At 35.4% G+C, this 20,761-nt stretch overlaps 2 protein-coding genes across 11 annotated transcripts in view; one reads left to right on the top strand and one right to left on the bottom strand.

Annotated features, from left to right (window-relative positions):
- Positions 1 to 2,557, top strand: part of FMNL2 (formin like 2) — a 327,626-nt gene extending 325,069 nt beyond the window's left edge. For 2 of the 4 annotated variants that reach the window (XM_043487455.1, XM_043487458.1), the window contains one exon: positions 501 to 2,557. In XM_043487455.1, the coding sequence (XP_043343390.1) occupies positions 501 to 610 (110 nt within the window). In that variant the 3' untranslated portion in view covers positions 611 to 2,557. The remainder of the gene's footprint in view (positions 1 to 500) is intronic. The other 2 variants (XM_043487457.1, XM_043487456.1) reach the window with 2 other exon arrangements.
- A 3,769-nt stretch (positions 2,558 to 6,326) lies between these two features.
- Positions 6,327 to 20,761, bottom strand: part of PRPF40A (pre-mRNA processing factor 40 homolog A) — a 60,541-nt gene continuing 46,106 nt past the window's right edge. For 4 of the 7 annotated variants that reach the window (XM_043487462.1, XM_043487460.1, XM_043487465.1 and 1 more), the window contains 11 exons: positions 19,862 to 19,995; positions 15,379 to 15,493; positions 15,115 to 15,218; positions 14,905 to 15,021; positions 14,475 to 14,612; positions 14,130 to 14,225; positions 11,845 to 11,931; positions 11,662 to 11,758; positions 11,519 to 11,580; positions 10,464 to 10,595; positions 6,327 to 9,048 (listed from right to left, as the gene is read on the bottom strand). In XM_043487462.1, coding sequence (XP_043343397.1) covers positions 8,956 to 9,048; positions 10,464 to 10,595; positions 11,519 to 11,580; positions 11,662 to 11,758; positions 11,845 to 11,931; positions 14,130 to 14,225; positions 14,475 to 14,612; positions 14,905 to 15,021; positions 15,115 to 15,218; positions 15,379 to 15,493; positions 19,862 to 19,995 — 1,175 coding nt within the window. In that variant the 3' untranslated portion in view covers positions 6,327 to 8,955. The remainder of the gene's footprint in view (positions 9,049 to 10,463; positions 10,596 to 11,518; positions 11,581 to 11,661; positions 11,759 to 11,844; positions 11,932 to 14,129; positions 14,226 to 14,474; positions 14,613 to 14,904; positions 15,022 to 15,114; positions 15,219 to 15,378; positions 15,494 to 19,861; positions 19,996 to 20,761) is intronic. The other 3 variants (XM_043487463.1, XM_043487466.1, XM_043487461.1) reach the window with 1 other exon arrangement.

Below are 20,761 nucleotides of genomic sequence, written 5' to 3' on the forward strand. Positions count from 1 at the left end.
TTTCTGATTCACAAAATAAACTGACCTCAGCTCATTTTAATGGAATAATAATGGAAGCAGTGTCTGCAGACCAAGTGTAAGCTCCTTCCTTAATTAAAATCTGATAGGAGAAGGCAGTTTGTCTTGTCTTGCAGTTTAAAATTCATCGCAATTGTTGGTATTCATGTTTTCAGAAAGAAAAATGACTACTAAGTAATAGCAACTTCCCAATGGAAGAAACATTTCAAATTGACATCGGCTAGACACTGGCCAGTGACAGAAGCACTCTACTTGTATTAATAAAAGAGCCAGAATCACACCAGTATTACATGCTGTTTTTGCTTGATTGTAAATATCGAGGGCAAAGTACATATGTTTTTGGCTCAAATCCTGAGCTTGAAGGGCCCGTTAGCTGACTCTTCTACACAAGCTGCTTTGATTGGCTGCCAGCGGCCTTTGTCTTGCTTAGACACATGATCTCATAGACTGCAATTCTCTCATTGGCGCTCTCCTCTTTACAGATCTTAGAAACCAACCATACAGACGAGCCGATGCGGTGAGGAGAAGTGTTAGGCGGCGCTTTGATGACCAGAACTTGCGTTCTGCTAATGGTGCCGAAATGAACATGTGAACCAGAGACCTGCTTGTGTGAATAGAGGGTGCACGTGAATGAAGATGTCCCTGTGAACTTTCTGTGCTACCATTTAACTGCAGCCTTGAACATAGATACAATATTCTAAGGGCTCAGATTTAGCAAACACATAGAATTTTTAAATGATGGGCTCTGCTTTCAACCTTTGTTAACAAGTGCCTAAAAGTGGAAGTACCTGCTCAGATTAATCAAAGCAATAGGATTTGATTTGATTAGTATCTTTTTACACCAGTATGTTATTTTTTAACCAAAATATAAATTTCATATTACATTCATTACCTGCCATCGTGATTCTCATGATGGCCCACCCTGGTTTCCTGATAAGTTGTAAATAACATGGAATGCATCTGCTGTGGGCTTCCTTTGCTGTCTTTTAAGAAGTTAAGTTTGTTTTAGCCATACCTGTCAACTTTGTATTTTTAAGGGCTTGCAGCATGGAAGAAGGAAAAAGTCATGTGATACTCCTTTTGTCTATACCCAAGCCCCAGCCAAGTACAAATAGGACCTAATTGCAGTGGCACGGAAGTCAGTCAACTTGTTTCACATTCTGCTTCTGTGCTGGGGCATGATGCCTCATGTGATATTCATTGGTATGAATGAGACCATACAGTGGCATACAGATGTTGTACAAGACTTATTTGCAGTACTGTGTTCTTCAGCTAGAGGCAGCTTTTTAAAAATACAAATGTTTATTAATTCCCACTAAAATTAACATCTCAGTAATCAGTATTAGGATTTCTGAGGACCATTATGGGTCAATCCTGAGAATAGAAATCAGTGCCTTGCTAGCCAGGGAGAAGAAGTTCACTAGCTCTATGAACAAGCATTCAAGATTACTTCTAGCAGAGTAGTGTTAGTAACCTGGCTTTATCACTCTGACAATCGCAGGGTTCCCTCCTCCTCCTTTTTGTAGATTGGATTAGATATATTTGGCATCATACATCAGAGCTAAGAAATTCTTGTACTTTCCAAACTACCTTGTGGGGAATTGCAATTAAATTGCTGAATTACATTGGTATTAAGCTTAAATGATATGTAATGGGACTAAATGGCCAACAAAGCAACTGTTGTTGTTCCTTCATCTCTGGCAGGGCACTTGATCCAAAGTCAAAAACTGGACTGAAGCTAATTTGTAATTTTCATCACACACATTTTGCTTCTGGCTTACCTTATTGGTACATTACATCAATATATTAATTGTAAAGTTTATTGTATAGTATTTAACCACTGAATTTCTTATTTTATGTTGTGCTCATGTGAACTCCTTGGTGAAGGTCCCATTTCCCTTGGATAATGTGTAGTTATATATCTTTTTAAATGTACAGATATTTTGCTATAAAATCGGTGCAGTTTTTTATGGTTTTTACACTTCTCTTTAATTCCCACCTAAGCCTCTGGGTAATATTGTAAATATTGTTTAAAAATGCATCAGCCTATGCTATACAATCTGAATGTTATTTTAACTTATAGGTTTTTTTTTTTGAAATATATATATTTAACTTCAAGGACAGTTTAGGGATCAGTTACCACATTTCACTTTAGCATATCTATTTACAAAAAGATTACTTTAAACTGCCACCTGCTAGCACATTTTCATAATGTGTACTTTAAAAAAGAACATGCCAAGATTGTGTCTGACTCATTCAACATTTCATTTTGATGAAGAGGGATTTGACCATGAGATTTAACACAAATAGTTGGTCCTTTACCACAAAGCAGCTGTTTTCCAAAGCTCAATACTGATGAACATAGGTTAAAATGGGCTATTTATTAATATACAAATAGACAGTAATATTGGCATGTCCTTTTGTTTGTCTCTTAATGGGCCTGCTTCTTAGCAATATTAGAAATGTTTTATAAAAGCAGTTCATGTTACTTTTCTGGTCTTTTCATGGCATATGAGCAAATAAACTATTTACACTACTATCCTGTGCTGTGTTGTCATCTTTCAGTGTATACTTGAGGGGGGTTTATGTGCCAGTTTCGTGTATACTCTTTTATCTTCTAGAAACAGATATGTTTAGCTGCTTGAATTCTTAACCTAAATAGACTTGGTAAAATGTAAGGAAAACTCCTTCCTCTACAAAACTCCCAGTCACTTGCTGTATGGAACATAGGAACCAAACAGATTTTACTATTGAGTATTTTAGCATTGAGATTTAATATCTCCAGAATCCTAGTTATGAATTTATTCCTTCCAGAGAAAAAGCACTCTTTTTTGGTGAGATACTGCCTCTCTCAACATTTGTTGTAATGAGGATGTTGCATATACTCAGTCTGCTCATGGATTGCAGATAGACACCAAGCATCTGAAACATTTGTGCATGCGTGTGTGTGTGCATGTACACACACACAGATTATTTGTAACTCCAAGTCATCAGAGTATATTCTTAGTATATTCATTTAGTATGTTTTAAGGGAAGCAAAGAAATTTATAATTTAAGAAACTGTCCAAGTGGCTGAAAAAACAGCTTAAAGGGGCATAAATTAGTCTTTATTGTGATAATCTGGAACCAAACTTGCAATATTCCCAAGGTAGACTTGTAGCTGAAACTTTTAAAACAGAACAAAGTTAAAATTTTGCAATTAGTAAGAGTCTCCTGTTTGTTTTGTATCAGGAAGAAGTGCCTCATGGTAAAGGAAATAAGGTCATTAACATTCTGTCAGAATATTTTCAGGAATAAACTACAGCAATAAGTTAAAATGAGATGGATATGGTTAGGTTTTGGAAATTTATCAGCAGCACCCATTTTTAAAGATTTTTCTAATGACTTAGAGGTTAAGTCTATTTGTTTTTCACTCCCAATCTTTATGCCTAAAACTCTGTATCTTAATCCAGTAAAAGTCACTGCCAATGACACTGCAGTGGATGTCCAGCAACCCTGCTCACCCAATAGTGCTCAGTGGTTAATAGAACTTGACATCCACCACTGACTCTGCTGGTTCAACATACTGGATTTTGTAGAATCACCTAATTTTACACTGTGAAATACACTTTCACAATACTAGATTTATAATTCACATCTATTAATTTTAAATTTGATAAAATGAAATTTGTAGCCCTAATACACTTGTTTTTATCAGAAACGTGTGCACAAATATACTATCAGCCCACTTTGTGCCAAAGGATTAATCTTCCACTTTTTCTAAACTAATACTCCAACTGTTTCTAAGAAAAAAATCTGAAGCAAGAAACAAATGCATGGACAAATGTTGATAGACTTTTTTTGATCTAACTTTTTATAGAGAAAATCAAGTATTAACATTGAGAAAACAGAGTGTGGGCATCTATCACCACACAGCACAGAACTGCTGCATACGACAGTGCTTAATGGAAAAAGTTGACACAAATCCAATTTAGTAAAAGATGTCATTTTTCTAATAAATTATATTTATTTACAAAAGGTCTACTTTTATATAATTGAGGTTCTTTACATCAGAACAATATATGAACAGAAGAGAAAATCTGGTAAGTACAAACACAAAGTAGAAACCTTGTTCCTTGTTATTACTCACCTTTCAGAACAAGTCTTCAGTTTAGTTGTAGAGGTAGGCAAGAGAGCAACACCTACCAAAAGTTTGCAGGCAGGACCAAAAAAAAAAATTATAATTACCACATTTAGATACCCCCCAAGACAGCATAAAAGAAGGGCATCAAGAAATGGCTTAGTTTGAATGTGATGTGAGAATAGACAGCCACTTTGTTTTAGTCTGAATGAAAACTGGAGGTGAGCTAGTTCTCAAATGCAAACATCAACCTTAAAACTAGGACAAATTACCATCAAATTAACAGTCAAGTATCAATCACTAACAATGATGAGATGGCCTTGAACTAGATCATACTGACTCACAAGAACAGTTTTTATGTAGTGATTTTTTAAAAAGCATAAAAAATTCACTGCAATTAAGAAATGTAAGCCAGATAGAGAAAGCCAGTATGGTCTGGAGAGCTAGGGAGAGTATGTGGTAACTGGAGCAAAATCCTCCCCTTCCCAACTCACCTTTAAGTCAGTTCCAGTAGCACTCTTAAGTGCATACATGCCCTGTCACCATTATTCACCTGTTTGTCAAAAACAGCCTGAAACGATTAGTTCTCAGAACTTAAAACAGGAATTTTGTTTTGTTTAATTAGGGTCTTTAGAGCAACTCTGATCTAGCTAAATGTTAGCTCCTCAGAAGTTACTACTTTTAAGCCACTACTCTTGTAACAGAAATACGTGTATGATATGAAAGAAGGTATGTTTCAAATCATCACAAGGGATTGCCTTTTCTACTCAAAAACCACATGAAAAGATGTATGTTCTCATATATAATAAGCGTTTGGACATTTCTGAAGGAACAGTTAAGACTGAGGCACAGTCACTAGAACTTATCTTCAGTGTACTTCAATTTAGTTTGGGGTTCAGTATGGTTTATTGCAATGACGCTTTTTCAAGCTCTTTAATACAGATGACGAGTACCATGGATGCTGGATGAGTACATCTGTCAACTGATATTTTATTTTACATTCACTCAGTATATGCCTACTGTGTGCCAGGCACTGTTCTAATTCACAAGACAGTGAGTGAAACACAAATCCTTGCCCCCAAGGAATCTGACCACCACCTACATCAAAACGGTTGAAAAACTTAAGAGCAAGGTAAGAATAAGGAAGGTAAGAATTAATAGACTGCTATAGGAAAAGACTCTGATGCTGGGAGGGACTGGGGGCAGGAGGAAAAGGGGACGACAGAGGATGAGATGGCTGGGTGGCATCACCGACTCAATGGACATGGGTTTGAGTAAAATCCGGGAGTTGGTGATGGACAGGGAGGCCTGGTGTGCTGCGATTCATGGGGTTGCAAAGAGTCGGACACGACTGAGCGACTGAACTGAACTGATAACACCATTACTAGAACCACAGAATGAAACTATGAACTTAGAATGCATTTCCATGAAAATTACTTGGGATGTTACTTTGCTTTTCCTTTATGTAAAATGAGTCCTAGAAAATGTAAAAGAAAATCTGACCTGCTATTGGGAGAGAGACTTCCCCAAAGGAAAAGAAAAAGTCTGATTTAAGATATAAGGAATTAATGTGCTTTGCCTCAATTTTGCTTTTAGAAGTGTTTATTTAGTTCTTTAGCTTTGCAATTTACATTTAAGTTACATAATGAACACCCTATAAACTCATTTTTAAAAATTCATTCATTACTCTTTGCTGGGTACTATTTGATTAGCTCTCTCAAATAGTATCCAAGTTTTAAATAATCCTTAAATAAAGGAGTTACCCCTATCTGGATGCAAAAATAAAAAAGTGGCTGCCTAGTCAGCACTCAATTGATCATTAACACTGGAAGAAAACCAGGATCACCTAGGCAAATGATTCTTAACACAAGATGCAGGCCCCCTGGTTACTGATTGAAAACTATGGACCTTCTTTTCAGAGAAATGTATACAGATATTTCGAGAAGTTTTATAGTCTTACCACTGTGAATTAAAAGACTGCTTTACTCTAGAGGCCAATCCCTTTCATACTATTGTTGTAAATGGGGCACAGTTAGCAAAAATCAAGATGAAATGGCTGTGATACTTTGAGCATTTTCAGATTTACTTGGAGGCATAAAAATTATTTTCATTGTTGAAACACATGAATGATCTATAGGTTGAAGCTCCTTTGGGTAATGATAATGAAATGGCATCACTATATTAAAAATGTTGGGACCACTGCTTTTATTTAAAAGTTTTATGTTGTTTAAATACACTTGGGAGAGGTGCAAAGAATTCTTCATATGTCATTAACTTTTTATACCAATTCAATTTTTCCACATAGGAATTAAATACTGGAATTTTATATTGGAAGGAATAAAAAACATCAAATATTTGAAGTCCTGATTTTGATTATTAAGCATTACATTAAATGTATTACTGAATTTAATCCAAGAGTTCATTAATGATAATGAGGGAAGATAAGCCCTTAACATTTAGTTAAGTCTGAGGCTTAACTGAAAAGTATAAATTCCCTTTATCTGAATATAAACATGCTTTCTTTTTGAACACATTTTGAACATAACTGTTCAGCTCTAATTAAAACCATATTCTAAGACATTTCAACTTTATTAGACTAAAGATTTAGAAACCTAATAAAATGGATTAAAGATATTCACACATAACTTATTTTAATAAAATCTACCCATCACCTATATCCCAGGCCATAGTATCTTTCTGGCAACTTAACGCCATTTGATGGGATCAATACAGGATTATAGTCACTTCAATCACATACTTTATAAAAAGCATGTTGTATTTTGCTTTACAACTCATCAGTTTTGTTTTTAGGTCAAATAATTTTCATGGTTGGAACAATAAGGAAACTTGAGTTTGTACTGTCTTATGGAAATCTGAAGTTGTGATATGACAGTATCTCTATAATATAGAAAGTTAATTTGAGGACATGCTAAATCACATCAATAGTTTCTTAATATAGGAAAACTAAAAACTTTTTAAAGTTGTACTTTAAAAAATCATGATTCATAGAAGTAAATTAAAATTTTACAGATTCTAAATTCTGTGAAACGCCACCAGTATTTCCGCCAATATTTTACTTTGATGTCCAGGTCAAGTGTTTGACATGATAAGCAATATTAACTATTATTACGAAGGGGCCTCTGAAAATTAAGTCTAGGCAACTTGCCTGTGATAAAGTTATATGTTGTGGTTCTAATATACAATAGGAGACTGACCTCAAGCAAGAAACTGGCTTTGCATTTTCTGAAGATAGTGATTTTTACTTTCTATAAAGTCATGTCGTATTTCACATCAAAAATATGACTTGGCATTGAGAAAAGTTCAGGACTCCCCCAGCCTTCCCCTGCAGCTTTCAGGAGTAGATACTAGATTTCATTGAAACATAGAGGGCAGAGATGGGAAAAGTCATCCCAGTCTGTCCCACTTTCAAATTCATTAGGATGGTGAAGGGAAAATGAACTTTTTGTTCTTCTAAATCCCAACCTGAAACAGGATTGCCCCAAGTACCCAAAATAAAAAAATACCTAAGATAATACCAAAGACTGTGTGCTGAAATTTACTTATTTACTTAAAAAAAAATCTCCTGCACTGAAGGAAAATAGTATAAATTACATTACCAACCTTCAAAAGTTAGCATGTAAAAAGTATTCTAGCTTCAAACCATTGCCTTTCTTAAAGTATTCTGTAGGAAATTCATAGACCAAAAACAAATACAGGGGCCTGTATGATTTATAATATTCTTAAATATTAAAAAAGGAAAGTAACTTAGCTATGTGGGTTAGATAAAGCAAAATTTTAGGGGTTTAGTATCTTAACCTTTAAAGAATCATACAATTTTTTTTTAAGAGCTGAGCAGTAGAAATAAATACTAGTACACACTAGAAGAGAAGATTTAATAATTGATAAAAATGTACAAAAATATTCAAATCAGAAATGCTTTAGAATGTGTACCACGAAGTCAATACTTCTCAGTGAGTAGGGAAGGTAAAAGACTTCCTCAATGAAAAAAAGCAAGAGAAAGTTCGGATTAAAAAAAAAAAAAAACTGTTAAAGAAATTGCTGAAGTCAACATTGATTTGTTTTAGACAAGGATATTGCAGCCATCACTTAAAGTTTGGTGGCACATTCTTTAGTAGGTCCTTAAGGCAATATATTTAAGCTAATTTACAATTTGATTTGATGTTAACTTTTTAAACATCACCTCAAAATAATGCCCTCACAGTAGCCTTTTTAAAATGTATTCAGATGTTCCATAAAAAATAACGGTGGCTTTATTATAGCAGTGCTGCGCAGCACCACTACAGTTAAGGGTCTACCAGGTTTCCATTATGAACACTTATTTCTGAGTTTACCATAAAAGATCATATCGTCTTTAACCAGTTGGGTAGTGCACAAAAAAGCAGTTTATCAGTTGCTGGTGCTTTTTTTTGTACTACTAGGTATCAAAATTTTTCCATTATATCTTCAAAATCCAACTTCTATAAAGTAAATCAAATCACCTCATGACTTACACTTTAGAATAAAGTAGAGACACCTGCAGTTATCAGTAAATTGCCACCTTTAATCCATCCTGCAGTGCCCTATGAAAGGGTCACAGACAGACAGTTATGACTGTATGAAAATATGATTCTTGATACAGAATCAAAAGTTATTTTCAATTTCCTTTGCTTTTATAAAGTCCACAATAACAATACTTAAATGCACTTTTTTTTTTCCTGTGATATAATTAAAACCCAGTGTTATTTCAATTGAACTTAAAATAGAGTCCCTGGTCTGAATTAGACTTTAAATCATACTGTAAACATATTTGGTATAATTTATTGATCATCATCCAGTTGCTCCAAAAGGGTCCTTCTGCGCTTTTCCAATTCCCCTTCACTCAGTTCACTGCCAGAAGTATCCCAATTACCCTGAAAAACAACAATGAATACAATTGTGTCAGTACTCAAAAGTGTAAGTAGTAGTGAACCTTTGAAAAAAGAATATAAAATCTACATGGATTCTCTTCCATAAAAACTAAGGCATCACAGACTGATTAAAGACGGCTTTCTTTCCCAAAAGCCTACTAATGACTTAACCAAATACTCCCTGGTTACTCGGGGAGTCAAGTAACCAGGGGAGACAGTTCTCTCAGAATGGAACTCTTCTATGGTGTTTACTTTCAGTTTAATATGTAAATCAGGGAGAATAGTACATATCCATTTCTTTTCCTTCTTTCTACGTAACTGAATATGAAACATCTTATTTCCATTTAATGGAAGCTGGGTGTTCATTTCCTAAGTATTCTTTAAGTATTATTCTAGCTAAGTATTCTTCACTAATTTTTCAGAATCTAGGTTATCCTGTTATACCATAGTAAAGTATTATCTTTTGAGCATTATTATATTGTGCCCAGAGTTATGAGGACAAGTTAAGACTGGAAAAAATTTAAAAACAACAAAAACCACACAAAACACTTTGAGAAGGAACTCTTCAAAAGTAGACTGTTCACCTATATATTCCATCACCCTTCAGGGATTCCATTAATCTAATGTAAGGACACTTAAGTCGCTAAGTTAAGTACAGAGGAAATAATCACTCCTCACCAAAGATGTGCGTCAGACTCTCCAGTGCTGTTTGAAAACAAACACCCCTCCACCCTATTCCCACCAAAGGAGAAAATCCGAAGGGAGGATGAGGACTTACCTACCCTAAACTCTCAGTTGGTAATATTTGCTAAGCCCACAGCATTTGTGGCATGAACGGCAAGGTGAAGAAGGCTTGTGTTACATGCTCTGCCACACACATACATATAGGGGAAACTAAGGACTAACTATGTAATTCGATATTAAAACATTAGATTTGGCTTATAACATCCCCCTATTTGCCCTCACCTCTTCCCTCCCAATGATTATTTCTAAAAGCTGTTGGAAAGCTACCTATTGAAACAGGATTTAGTAATGATGCCAACGTTATAGGATTTACAATGATGCCATATTGAAGGAAAACCCAATGTGAGTTGCATCTGTTAAATTTTATATTCTTGAATTAGGTAGAAAATATCCAGTGGCATTTCTTAATGAGAATGTACAAAACTAAAAGAACATATCCTTTCTTAGTGGGTTAAACAACAGAATGCCATGTTATTTTTTTAATGAACATGAAATTGAGGATGCTTAAAACTAAAAGAACATATCCTTTCTTAGTGGGTTAAACAACAGAATGCCATGTTATTTTTTTAATAAACATGAAATTGAGTCACACATGATAACATACTTTAGAAAACTACTTTGTGTGAAAAGCAGCTAACTGGTAGATACAAAGAGGAAGAATTCTAAATACTTACAGAATCCTTTCCAGTCTTTTTCTTAGGTGATTTGTGTTTTGATTCTGATCTTTGTCTAGTCCTGTCTTTTTCTCCTTCCCGGTCTTTTTCTTTTTTATCCTTTTCTCTTTCAGCATCTGACTCTGGAGAGTCCTTTGTAAATAAAAGACAATGTTAAAATGGTTACTTTATCAAAATGCTATTAGGAAAAAAAACCCCTATATTAGTAATATTTAAGAATACCCACATTTAACACAGTATTTATGTATTCCTAGAGTGGTGAAATCTGAATTGATAACCTCAAGGAATCTAAAACAGTCCAAAGATTCATGGCAGCAAGCTGGTCTTTCCTATGGGAAAGACAGTCTGATGATAGGGTAAGTGAACTCGCTCAGTCGTGTCTGACTCTTTGCGACCCCATGGACTGTAGCCTACCAGGCTTCTCTGTCCATGCGATTTTCCAGGCAAGAATACTGGAGTGGGTTGCCATTTCCTTCTCCACGAGATCTTCCCAACCCAGGGATTGAACCCGGGTCTCCCTCATTGTAGGCAGGTGCTTTCCCGTCTGAGCCACCAGGGAAGTAAACTGATAGGGTAAACCATCACTAAAAATGGGTCCCTCATTGTAGGCAGGTGCCTTCCCGTCTGAGCCACCAGGGAAGTAAACTGATAGGGTAAACCATCACTAAAAATGGGTCACTAAATCAGGTGTACCTTCATCCCTAAGATTAGGTGTATCTTGATGTGTATCTAAGACCAAGAACCGAGAATAGAGGAAAAAGTTGTTTAAACTTGCGGTTCTCAACAATAGCTATAACACACACACTCTCTCTCTCTCGGGTCTTTCTCTAAGATTACTATAAAAAACCAGAGTGGGAATACTAACACTGTTTATTATTATTTGTTAAGTTCACCAAAGGATTTTATTGCAATATTAAGGTGAATCACAACTATGAAACTCTTGAGTTTAGGTGCTCACCTAAACTCTGCATAGGACCAAGCAGAAATGTCTACTGCCACTGAGAAAGCTAAGGGCAAAAGCTTAGATGCAGTATAAAAATCAAGAGTTTGCTTACTGATTTATGTCTTCTCTTCTTGCTTTTCTTCTTATGTTTTTTTGATTTCTTATAACTTCTCTCTAAGCAGTATGAAAAGAAAAGTGTCAGAATTTGAGGACATCCAAATGCCAACGATTTTAATCACGTTAAAAGATGTTTACCAGATTCAGCACTAGAAGAATGTTCTGAAGCAGAACGAGACTCTGATCGCTGTCTTTTTTTCTTTGAATGGCTGTCATCATCATCTGAATCTGACCCCTACACAACACAAATAATTTTATTCACAATGATGCTAACAAATACTTCAATATACTTATGGTACCATTTTAAATAAACTTCCTTACTGATCGAGAGCGGGAGCGCTTCCTGTGATGTTTTTTAGATTTCTTAGAATGCTTCTTGTTCTTTGAATGATGATGTTGACATTCATGCTACAGGGGCAAAAGAAAAAAATTACAAAGCTCACACTTTAGGTAACAGATCACAGAGAATTTTTAATAGTTTTGCAAGTAAGTTCTTTTTAGAGTAAAAACCACATTCATTTTGCATATTTAGGATGTACTCCCCACCTTGAAACTGTGCAAAGAGTTACTATCACTTAAAAGTGAAGAGAACATTTTAACTATCCTATACACACTCATTTCACACCTAAACATAATGTTTAAAAGTATTAATAAAATACTTCTTAGAGCAATGAGAACGGTGTGGGTACAGTGGGGACAAATGATACCCTCTATAAAGGTGTATTTCTTCGGAATAGTCATACTACTTTCAAAAACAAGGAAATATAATTATATTTTATTTATTTGATGAATGTGGCTTTTGTCAGTGAGCTAGGTTCAGCACTGAAATAAAGAATTATCCCAGAGTCATCTGTAAAGGAGGTTAGTCTCAGAAATTAAATACAAAATCTACTTTCTTTTCAAGGAGCGTTCCCTTCCTAGTCAAACTTAAGATATCCAAAGGCAATCTAACTACACATGAAATCAAAAAAGGAAATGTTCTATGAATTTTAACTCTTTTACTAGAACAATGATCAGGCTAGAAGGAGAGGGGAATTGCTGCAGTGAAAGTTCCCTACTCCCAAACATATCTAAGGATTTGTAAATAAATCTGTTTCAGTTTACAAGTAAGTGGAAGGGGAAAATCTGGTTCAGGGACTGTCATTTTTCATGTCACTAACTGTTAACTCTTCTTCCTTTTCTACCTCAAGGGCCGTTTTTGAGGTCCAAATCCTTTTCTGGTATTTTCAGCTCTTCCCTATGTGGTCATCAGCTCCATTTATGACCTCATCACTTTACCAGCACAGATCATGAAAGAATCTTGTTGTGGACATTCCTGAATTGGGGGAAAATATTAACACACTACACTATAGCAGAGGTTCTCAAAATTAAATGTACATTCCAGTGCTTAAGAATCTTGTTACAATGATAATTCTGATACATTTCTGCCAATGGGGCCTGAGGTTCTACATTTTTAACAAGTTTACATGTAATGCAGATGCTGCTGATCCGAGTAGAAAAGATCTACAGGCCAAAAAACACTAGATCTAAAAGCAGCTGAGACACAATATATGGTATATGTGGGGCATGTTAACAGAAGATTGTTGTCAACACTGACACTTATCAAGGACAATAAATCCAAAGAAATCGTCAACAATTAAGTTACCTGCTATTCCCAAAGACCATGAACATTACAAATTTAAGTATATGCTAACTTCACCTTGCTGTGAAGTATTAAGTTTGTCCAAAACTGACGGCAAAGCATAACTGGTAAAAGCACTGGCCCTAGAGTCAAAAGCCCATGCTGGAATCCCTTCACAGCAAATTACTTTTCCTCTTGGCCTCAGTTTGCGCATCTGTAACTTCACAGGGCTGCTGTGAGGATTACATTTGTATATGTAATATTTGTAAAACATAACATGGGCACCAAACAATAATTATTATTGGTCATTTAGCATATTTATTATCTATAAGTGATTATCTGAAATCTTCATCAAAATACCCTTAATTCAGCTAGTGGAATAACTTGCAATTTTATCATTACTTGTTTTAGCAAAAACTTACTATTTTTCAGAACATCCCTGAGCTTCCAACACCTCTAATGTAGTATAATATTTGAAATATGCTTAAAACTGTTTTCTACTTGCTTTACAGATTCTAAGTTCTTTACAGGTTTATTAATCATTCCATGTGACTCCTAAATTGATGAATTTTCTGTAACACTGTATAAATATGAAACATATGAACTGTCTTCACTAAACAGATCTTTACCTTCTCATGCAAGCCTAGTGTGTTTCATTTAAAAGCAGTTTCTACAGAATAAACCATTCCCTAATCATCCTAGATAGTTAAGTACATTTGTATAAAAGTAGAGATGGCTGGATGGCATCACCAACTCAATGGACATGGGAGTTTGAGTAAACTCCAGGAGCTGGTGATGGATAGGGAGGCCTGGTGTGCTGAGATTCACGGGGTCGCAAAGAGTTGGACACAACTGAGCGACTGAACTGAACTGAACTGAGTGTAATTTAGGAAACATACTTTGATCATTCTAAATTCTTCGATTAAAAAAAAAAGTTTTACATATTTTGTAACATATCAGCCACTTACAATAAAACTAAAATTACCTCAAGCACATGCATAAAATCTTTAAATATTCGTTTTCTTTCAGATTCTAGAGTTATATCCTCAAATGCTGGCTCTTTTACAAATCTCTCCCGGATCTGAAAAATTCAGATATGCAATAAAAATATGAAAACTGAGAAAAATATACCAATATGACTAAAAAAAACAGCAAGTGAAAATTGACAGCCCAGCCCCCTCAGTCTTTATTTCCATTCCTCCAGTATTCCTAAATACCATCACAGCTGAGTGCACAATCTTCAAATAACTTCAGTTTATCTCTGTAGCTATGAGAAAGAAAAAGATTTTTATTTTCAACTGTAAAGGAAAAAATTTATAAGTATACATACATCTTCCCAGACAGCATCCAATTCTATTGGAGGAGTAGCTTGTTTCAACATACTCTTAAATGCAGATTCTTTTCGTTTCATCTTCCGAGCCTCCTCTTTTTCTCTTTCACGTTCACGGGCTTCTGCCTTTTCTAGTAACTTTTAGAAAACATATTTATATATATAGTACAATTTAACTTGTGTTAAATTCATTATTCTCCCATCATCTATAAGGTAAGGGCCAATTAATTTTAGCAAAGGGAGTTTACTATCACTCATCTCTAAGTATATTATCTGTAGCCTTATTTGAAACAGTGTCCACTACTCTGTAAAATACTATTTCTATTCCCTTATTTCAGGAGTTTACATACAACTTAAGTATCTTTAGCCAAATGTATTAAAAACTGTTTTATTAATCTAGTTGTTTATAATAGTAAGAACGATAACTTACACTATTGAAAGCCAGCTTAATATTTCCTGCATCTAATGTGGTCGATCTTTTAGTTGAACTGATTATTGCCACAAAGTCTTCAAAAGTAGTATTTACTTCAACTACAAATCCTTTATCCTAAAAAACAGAAATCTTGTTAACATTAGTAACCAAAAAAACAGCATTATTTTAAAAAATATGCCCCAGACTAAGTTAATAGGATATATTTACCTTCAGAATGTCTTTTATTATCTTCTTTTCATCATGATAACGTGCTTTAAGATCCTCAACATAAAACTTGAAAAGGTCAAGTGCAGTTGATCCTAATGAAAAAACTAAAGAAGTCAAAAGCTAGCTCTAATCAAAGAGCTGCAATTACTTTTTTGTTTATAAAACAAAAGAAAGAAAGCACACCCCATGCCCCAAACACAACCACTTTCCCTGTGGCCCATTCCAACTATCATAACTACAATTTAGGAAAAAGAAGACTCTCACCCGGCTGACCAAGCATATTAGTGAATCTAATGTCAGAACTAATTGTTGGATACAGTTCCATCCAAGATGACATAGAATGCAGTTGTCCATGTTCATGCAGTTCATCTAAAAATATCTGGGGGAAAGGGACAATGACGATGAACTCATTACATATTCAAAAGCCATCTTTAAGGACTTTGGAAATATTGGTATAACATGAATAAAAATATATGTTAAAAACAGCAATATATAAAACTCTTCCACCAGTATAATCACAAATGTGTTTAGGTGCAACTGATACTTGCTCTTTGATGAAAGTAAAATCTGCTTTTACATAAAGAAACTATTTTGGGCTTCAGACAAAAGGACTGCATTACTTTTACAGACTTCAGTTTATGTGCCCCTTAAGACAGACCATCATTTCCGGTTTCTAAATATGTGTACAAATAAAGTCAAAACACTGGATATCACAAATAATGAGGCTAAAGAAGGTACATGTGCTTTTATTGTAAAACGTACTTTTTGTTTTTAAACACAGCACCTAATGTGTTCTGGAGGATTCATTTTTTTATTTAATTTTCTTTTCTAAGAGGAAGACATATAATTTTACTAAAGCAATACACAGAGTTTAGGGAACTAGAACTTAACCTCCATGTCTGATTTTAAAACCTATTTCTTTCTTTCCATATTATTATTATAACTTAAACACAAATTTTTATAGGCTCACTTTAACTTTCAGGGCAATATGTTGACTTCAATAGTCTGCAATTTTCACATTTGCTGCTTCCTGAAATTCTTAGAGAGTTTAATGCTATAAGTGTCCCTAAACTATGTACAAATTCTGTTCCTCAAATTCCTGTACCTGCACTGTTCAATACCACAGTTGCTGGTCAAATGCAGCTTCTAAGTATCATGAAATATGACTCTGAACTGAGATGTTCCAGCGTGACTTTGAAGGTTTATTACCAAAATAAATATTGGTTGCATGTTAAAATGAAAACATTTTAGGTATACTGGGTGAAATAAGAGGTTACTAAAATTAATATTAGTTAAATTAATAAGAAATTACAATCATGTATGTGGCATACAAAATTTTATTGAATAGCACTGCCCTGAATGATACCAGACAAACAGCCCCACTTCTCTCCAAATGGGAATAAGCATGTCGATTCAGTCTCTATATCCAAAATTTTCTCAAATCCTTTCATCCTTACCCTTCAACATAAATGGGAGCTTAACAACACCCCTGCTACGTGATCACTAAGTGATCACACTTCTTCTGTGGAATCCTTAAAATAGGTTGGAAACCATCTTCAATGATGCTCTCTAGGATCTACAGAATCTACTCTATCGTAACTGCTTTGCTATATTTGTTTTACTTCTTGGCTGCTAAGATCTGATAAGTCATAGAATTTTGACACTGAATCTACTTCAGTAATGATGGAGTAGGAGATGGCAACTCACCCCAGTATTCTTGCCTGGGAAATATGATGGATAGAGAAGCCTGGTGGGCTACAGTCCACAGGGTTGCAAGTCAGACACGACTTAGAAACTAAACTACCACCACCACCACTGTGTTTCAATAGCCAATCTAACTTGAGTGAAAATCGGAAATCACTTGAGATTCTTTTTAAAATATGAATTAAGAAAAAGATATTCATAATTTACTTTTTAAAGATCATCAGATAACTCTGATGTGAATTCAGGTTTGGAAACCATTATGCTAAACTGTATGTATGGCTTTTACTCTCTTTTATTGGGTTGGCCAAAAAGTTCCTTCAGGTTTTCTCCTAAGATACTATGAAAAACCCAAACAAACTTTGTGGCTAACCCAATATTTACTAACCCCATCTTGGGAAGGATGGGGACAAGATGGAAAGCAAGCAGCTTCAAAGATGGCTGAGGCTGGTTTTCAGGAAGCAGGAAATGTGAAAATTGCAGACTATTGAAGTCAATATGTTTCCCTGAAAGTAAGCAAATAGTAAAAATAATAATAAAGTGAGCCTATAAAAATTTATGCTTAAGTTGTAATAGTAATATGGAAAAAAGGGTTTTAAAATTAGACATGGGGGTTAAGTCCTAGTTCTCCAAATTCTGAATGCATTGCTTTAGTGAAATTACATATCTTCCTCTAAGAAAATTAAATAAAAAATAAATCCTCCAGAACACATTAGGCCTTATGTTTAGAGAGGAAGGCTCCCAACGCTGCCACTAATGACTTCTTAGAGCTTGTAAACTTTTGGGGGGCACAATGCAGGATGGGAATCTTGTACACTGGGAGATGTTTAATCAATACCTCTGGCCTCTATCCAATTAGATGCTAGTAGTAACTTCTCCCCACATCATGACCATCAACAAAATGACTAGTTCAACACCACTCACTACCTCAGTCCAACTCAATAATCTCTTTTCCCTCATCTCCTTCCTTCTTTTTGATCTCCTTATATATTGTCCATGATATAACTACTCATATATACTTGAATAAACCTTCAAAGATTTTACCTAATAACAGAATACCTCCATCTTTGAATTCTTTCTTCATTCCTTCCATCTTGACTGGTCTCTCTTACCAAAGAAAAGCAAGTCTTAAACCCTGAACTATCTAATCAAAACATCAGACAAAGGTCTAATTTTGCCTCTACCTTTAATCTGGACTTTCCTGGTAACTCAGACGGTGAAGAATCTGCCTGCAATGCAGGATACTTGGGTTTGATCCCTGGGTCAGGAAGATCCCCTGGGGAAGGGAATGGCAACCCACTCTAGTATTCTTGCCTAGAAAATTCCATGAACAGAACAGCCTGGCAGGCTATGGCGGGGTACAGTCCATGGGGTTGCAAAGAGTCCGACACACTGAGGGACTGAATTGAGGGACTAATACTTTTAACCTTTAAACTATCTGGCAACTGTTTAACTTTCCCTAGATGTCACTAAAGGCCTTACATGTTACATATGTAACAAATTCTTTCAAGTCTTATTTCCTAAGATTCTCAACATGTGCTACTTTTGGTAAACCTCTATCTTAAGCAGTTATTTCAACAAACCATGTGAAGAAATGGTAAAAACAAAACCACAGATTGCAGCACTCTCCCCCACTAAATTTGATTCATTAGGTCTCAAAAGGGTTTTGAGAATCTGTCTTTCTATTAAGTTTCCAAGAGACAGTGATATGCTGGCCCATAATTAGAGAACTGCTCTAGCCCATTAGGTTTCTCTGCACAATTAGCCTATGATCATATTTCAGCTTTCATTTCAGCCTGAAATAAGCTGAAAGGGTAGCTCCTTTAAAAACCAATTGCTAAGAATTTAGTCATATTACCATAAGTAGTTATAAAGGAGGCTGGAAAACCTAGATTTTAACCAAGCAGTCATGCACCCAGAAAGGGGAGGACAGATTTTTAGGAGGCCGATTAGACCTATAAGATAAAATACAACAAAAATAAGGAAATCTGGGTCACAGAAAATATAAGAGAAAGTACAGTATCAATTCTGAAACTGGAGAACATGGAGCAGAAATCCTAATGCAAAGGCCAAAAGCATCTTTTTGCTAAGCCTAAAATATAGCTTTCTATCACGTTAGTGTGTGTCTGGCATGGTTTCTGATTACTACTGATATAACTGGACAGAGGAGCCTGTCAGGCTATAGTCCTCGGGGGGACCTGACTTGGTGATTGAACACAACAAGCACACCCGCAAGCAAAAGCATGTTCTATTGGTTCTGCTACAGACATGCAGCTCAGCAATCTTCCGCTGCTGCTCTGCTTCCTTTAAAAGGTCTATGTACAACTTAAAAGAGACCTACTGAATCAATTTCTGAGGGTGAGGCTCAATAACCCCTGGTTTTAACAATACTCCAAATGATTGTTTGGGAAACTACTAAGATAAAAGAAAACCATCAAGAGTAGTAAACGTTACATTCTTATGGAATGAAGACTGCAATAATGCTATTGGCTGTGGCACTGAAGGTGACTGGTGATCTCTGGCACCATGGGGAGTTGCACTTATCCTAATACAGGATTTAATGAAAGAGATCCAGTAATTAAAACATGACAGAGATTCAAAGTAAGGCTATACAAAGAACCTGTAATTTTAGCTCCTCTGTATAGTGTTTAAGAATTATGGCCCATCCTCAAAAGCATACCACAGCATTCCCTACAGTTCTCTAAAGACCTAAAAATGATTTAGTACTAATGACTCATCACACATTTTATTTTCAGTCCACCCTCATGCTATCGATTCCTCTTTCCTGAGTGAAACCATACCTATCAGTATTCACTTTAAACACCAAATCTGCCATAGCCTTCTGTGTTCCTCTTGCCTGGAATGGCTACTATCCTTAAGTGGATTCATAACTAACTGTATAATTTAAGAATTAAATGTCTATGGATCCTCTGCAAAGCCCAAGTTAATTATCTGAGACCAGGATTCTCAAAATTGCTTATATCACTGTTAAAGGTCATTGACCATATTACAAAATTAAGCTGAAAAACAGAGCTTTTAAAATTACCTGAAAAGATTCTCTATTTTTACGCTGTCGTCTCCTTTCACGAAGCAAACTCTTTTGTTTTTCTTCTTCTTCTTCCTTTTCTAAAGCCCGAATGTGTTCCTCAAAACAAATTAATGCATCTTCTTTATCCATATCTAGAATTATTATGTTATAAAAAATTAAAACATCAAATATCAGTAAAGAAAGAGGTTTATTTGCATTAACTCCCTAAAAAGTTCAAATTCACTTTATCAGAATACCTGTATTTAAACTCAAATATAACTTTTAATTATCTAAATAGGAAATGTTTAAGGAAAACTTCTTCTTTATATAATTATTTCTTCATCTTTTATTTACTTCTTTATGGCCATGTGCACAGCTTTCAGGATCTTAGTTGTGAGAAATGAAGTATTTCTGGTCATATTAGTAAACAAGGACTTAACAGTCATCAGCAATTGCACCCTCCAATGCGGGCTCTAACGGCACTCAGGAAAGAGAAGAGTGTCTGCAATCCGGCAGCCATCAGGCTGCAGCCACTCCCTAAAGTGAGTCCCACAGAAGCTCAGGATGTGGGGGAAAAAACAGGATACTGGCCCCAGAGAGCCGAGATGCGTATTTTAAAGGAATGATTTCAGTGAGCCCAGACTCTTGCACCTTCCCAAGCATAGTAGAGTGCTAAACTGCTAAATTCCTTGAGGTATCTGGCTTCCTTTAATTAACAATAATTTTCTGACTTTCAGACTACCTGCCCTTGTTATAAAACTTCTATATATCCTGGCTCCTCCTCCCGCCTCCTCAGAGCAGTCTTCTCATGGTTACTTGAGATGCCCAAGTCTACTGGGCTTGAAGTCCTAAAAATTTCCACCGAATAAAACATAACTCTCAACTTCTAGGTGGTCACTATTTTTTAAGTCTACAGCT

This window comes from Cervus canadensis, chromosome 15 (assembly GCF_019320065.1).
Source record: "Cervus canadensis isolate Bull #8, Minnesota chromosome 15, ASM1932006v1, whole genome shotgun sequence".
Taxonomy (NCBI): Eukaryota; Metazoa; Chordata; class Mammalia; order Artiodactyla; family Cervidae; genus Cervus; species Cervus canadensis.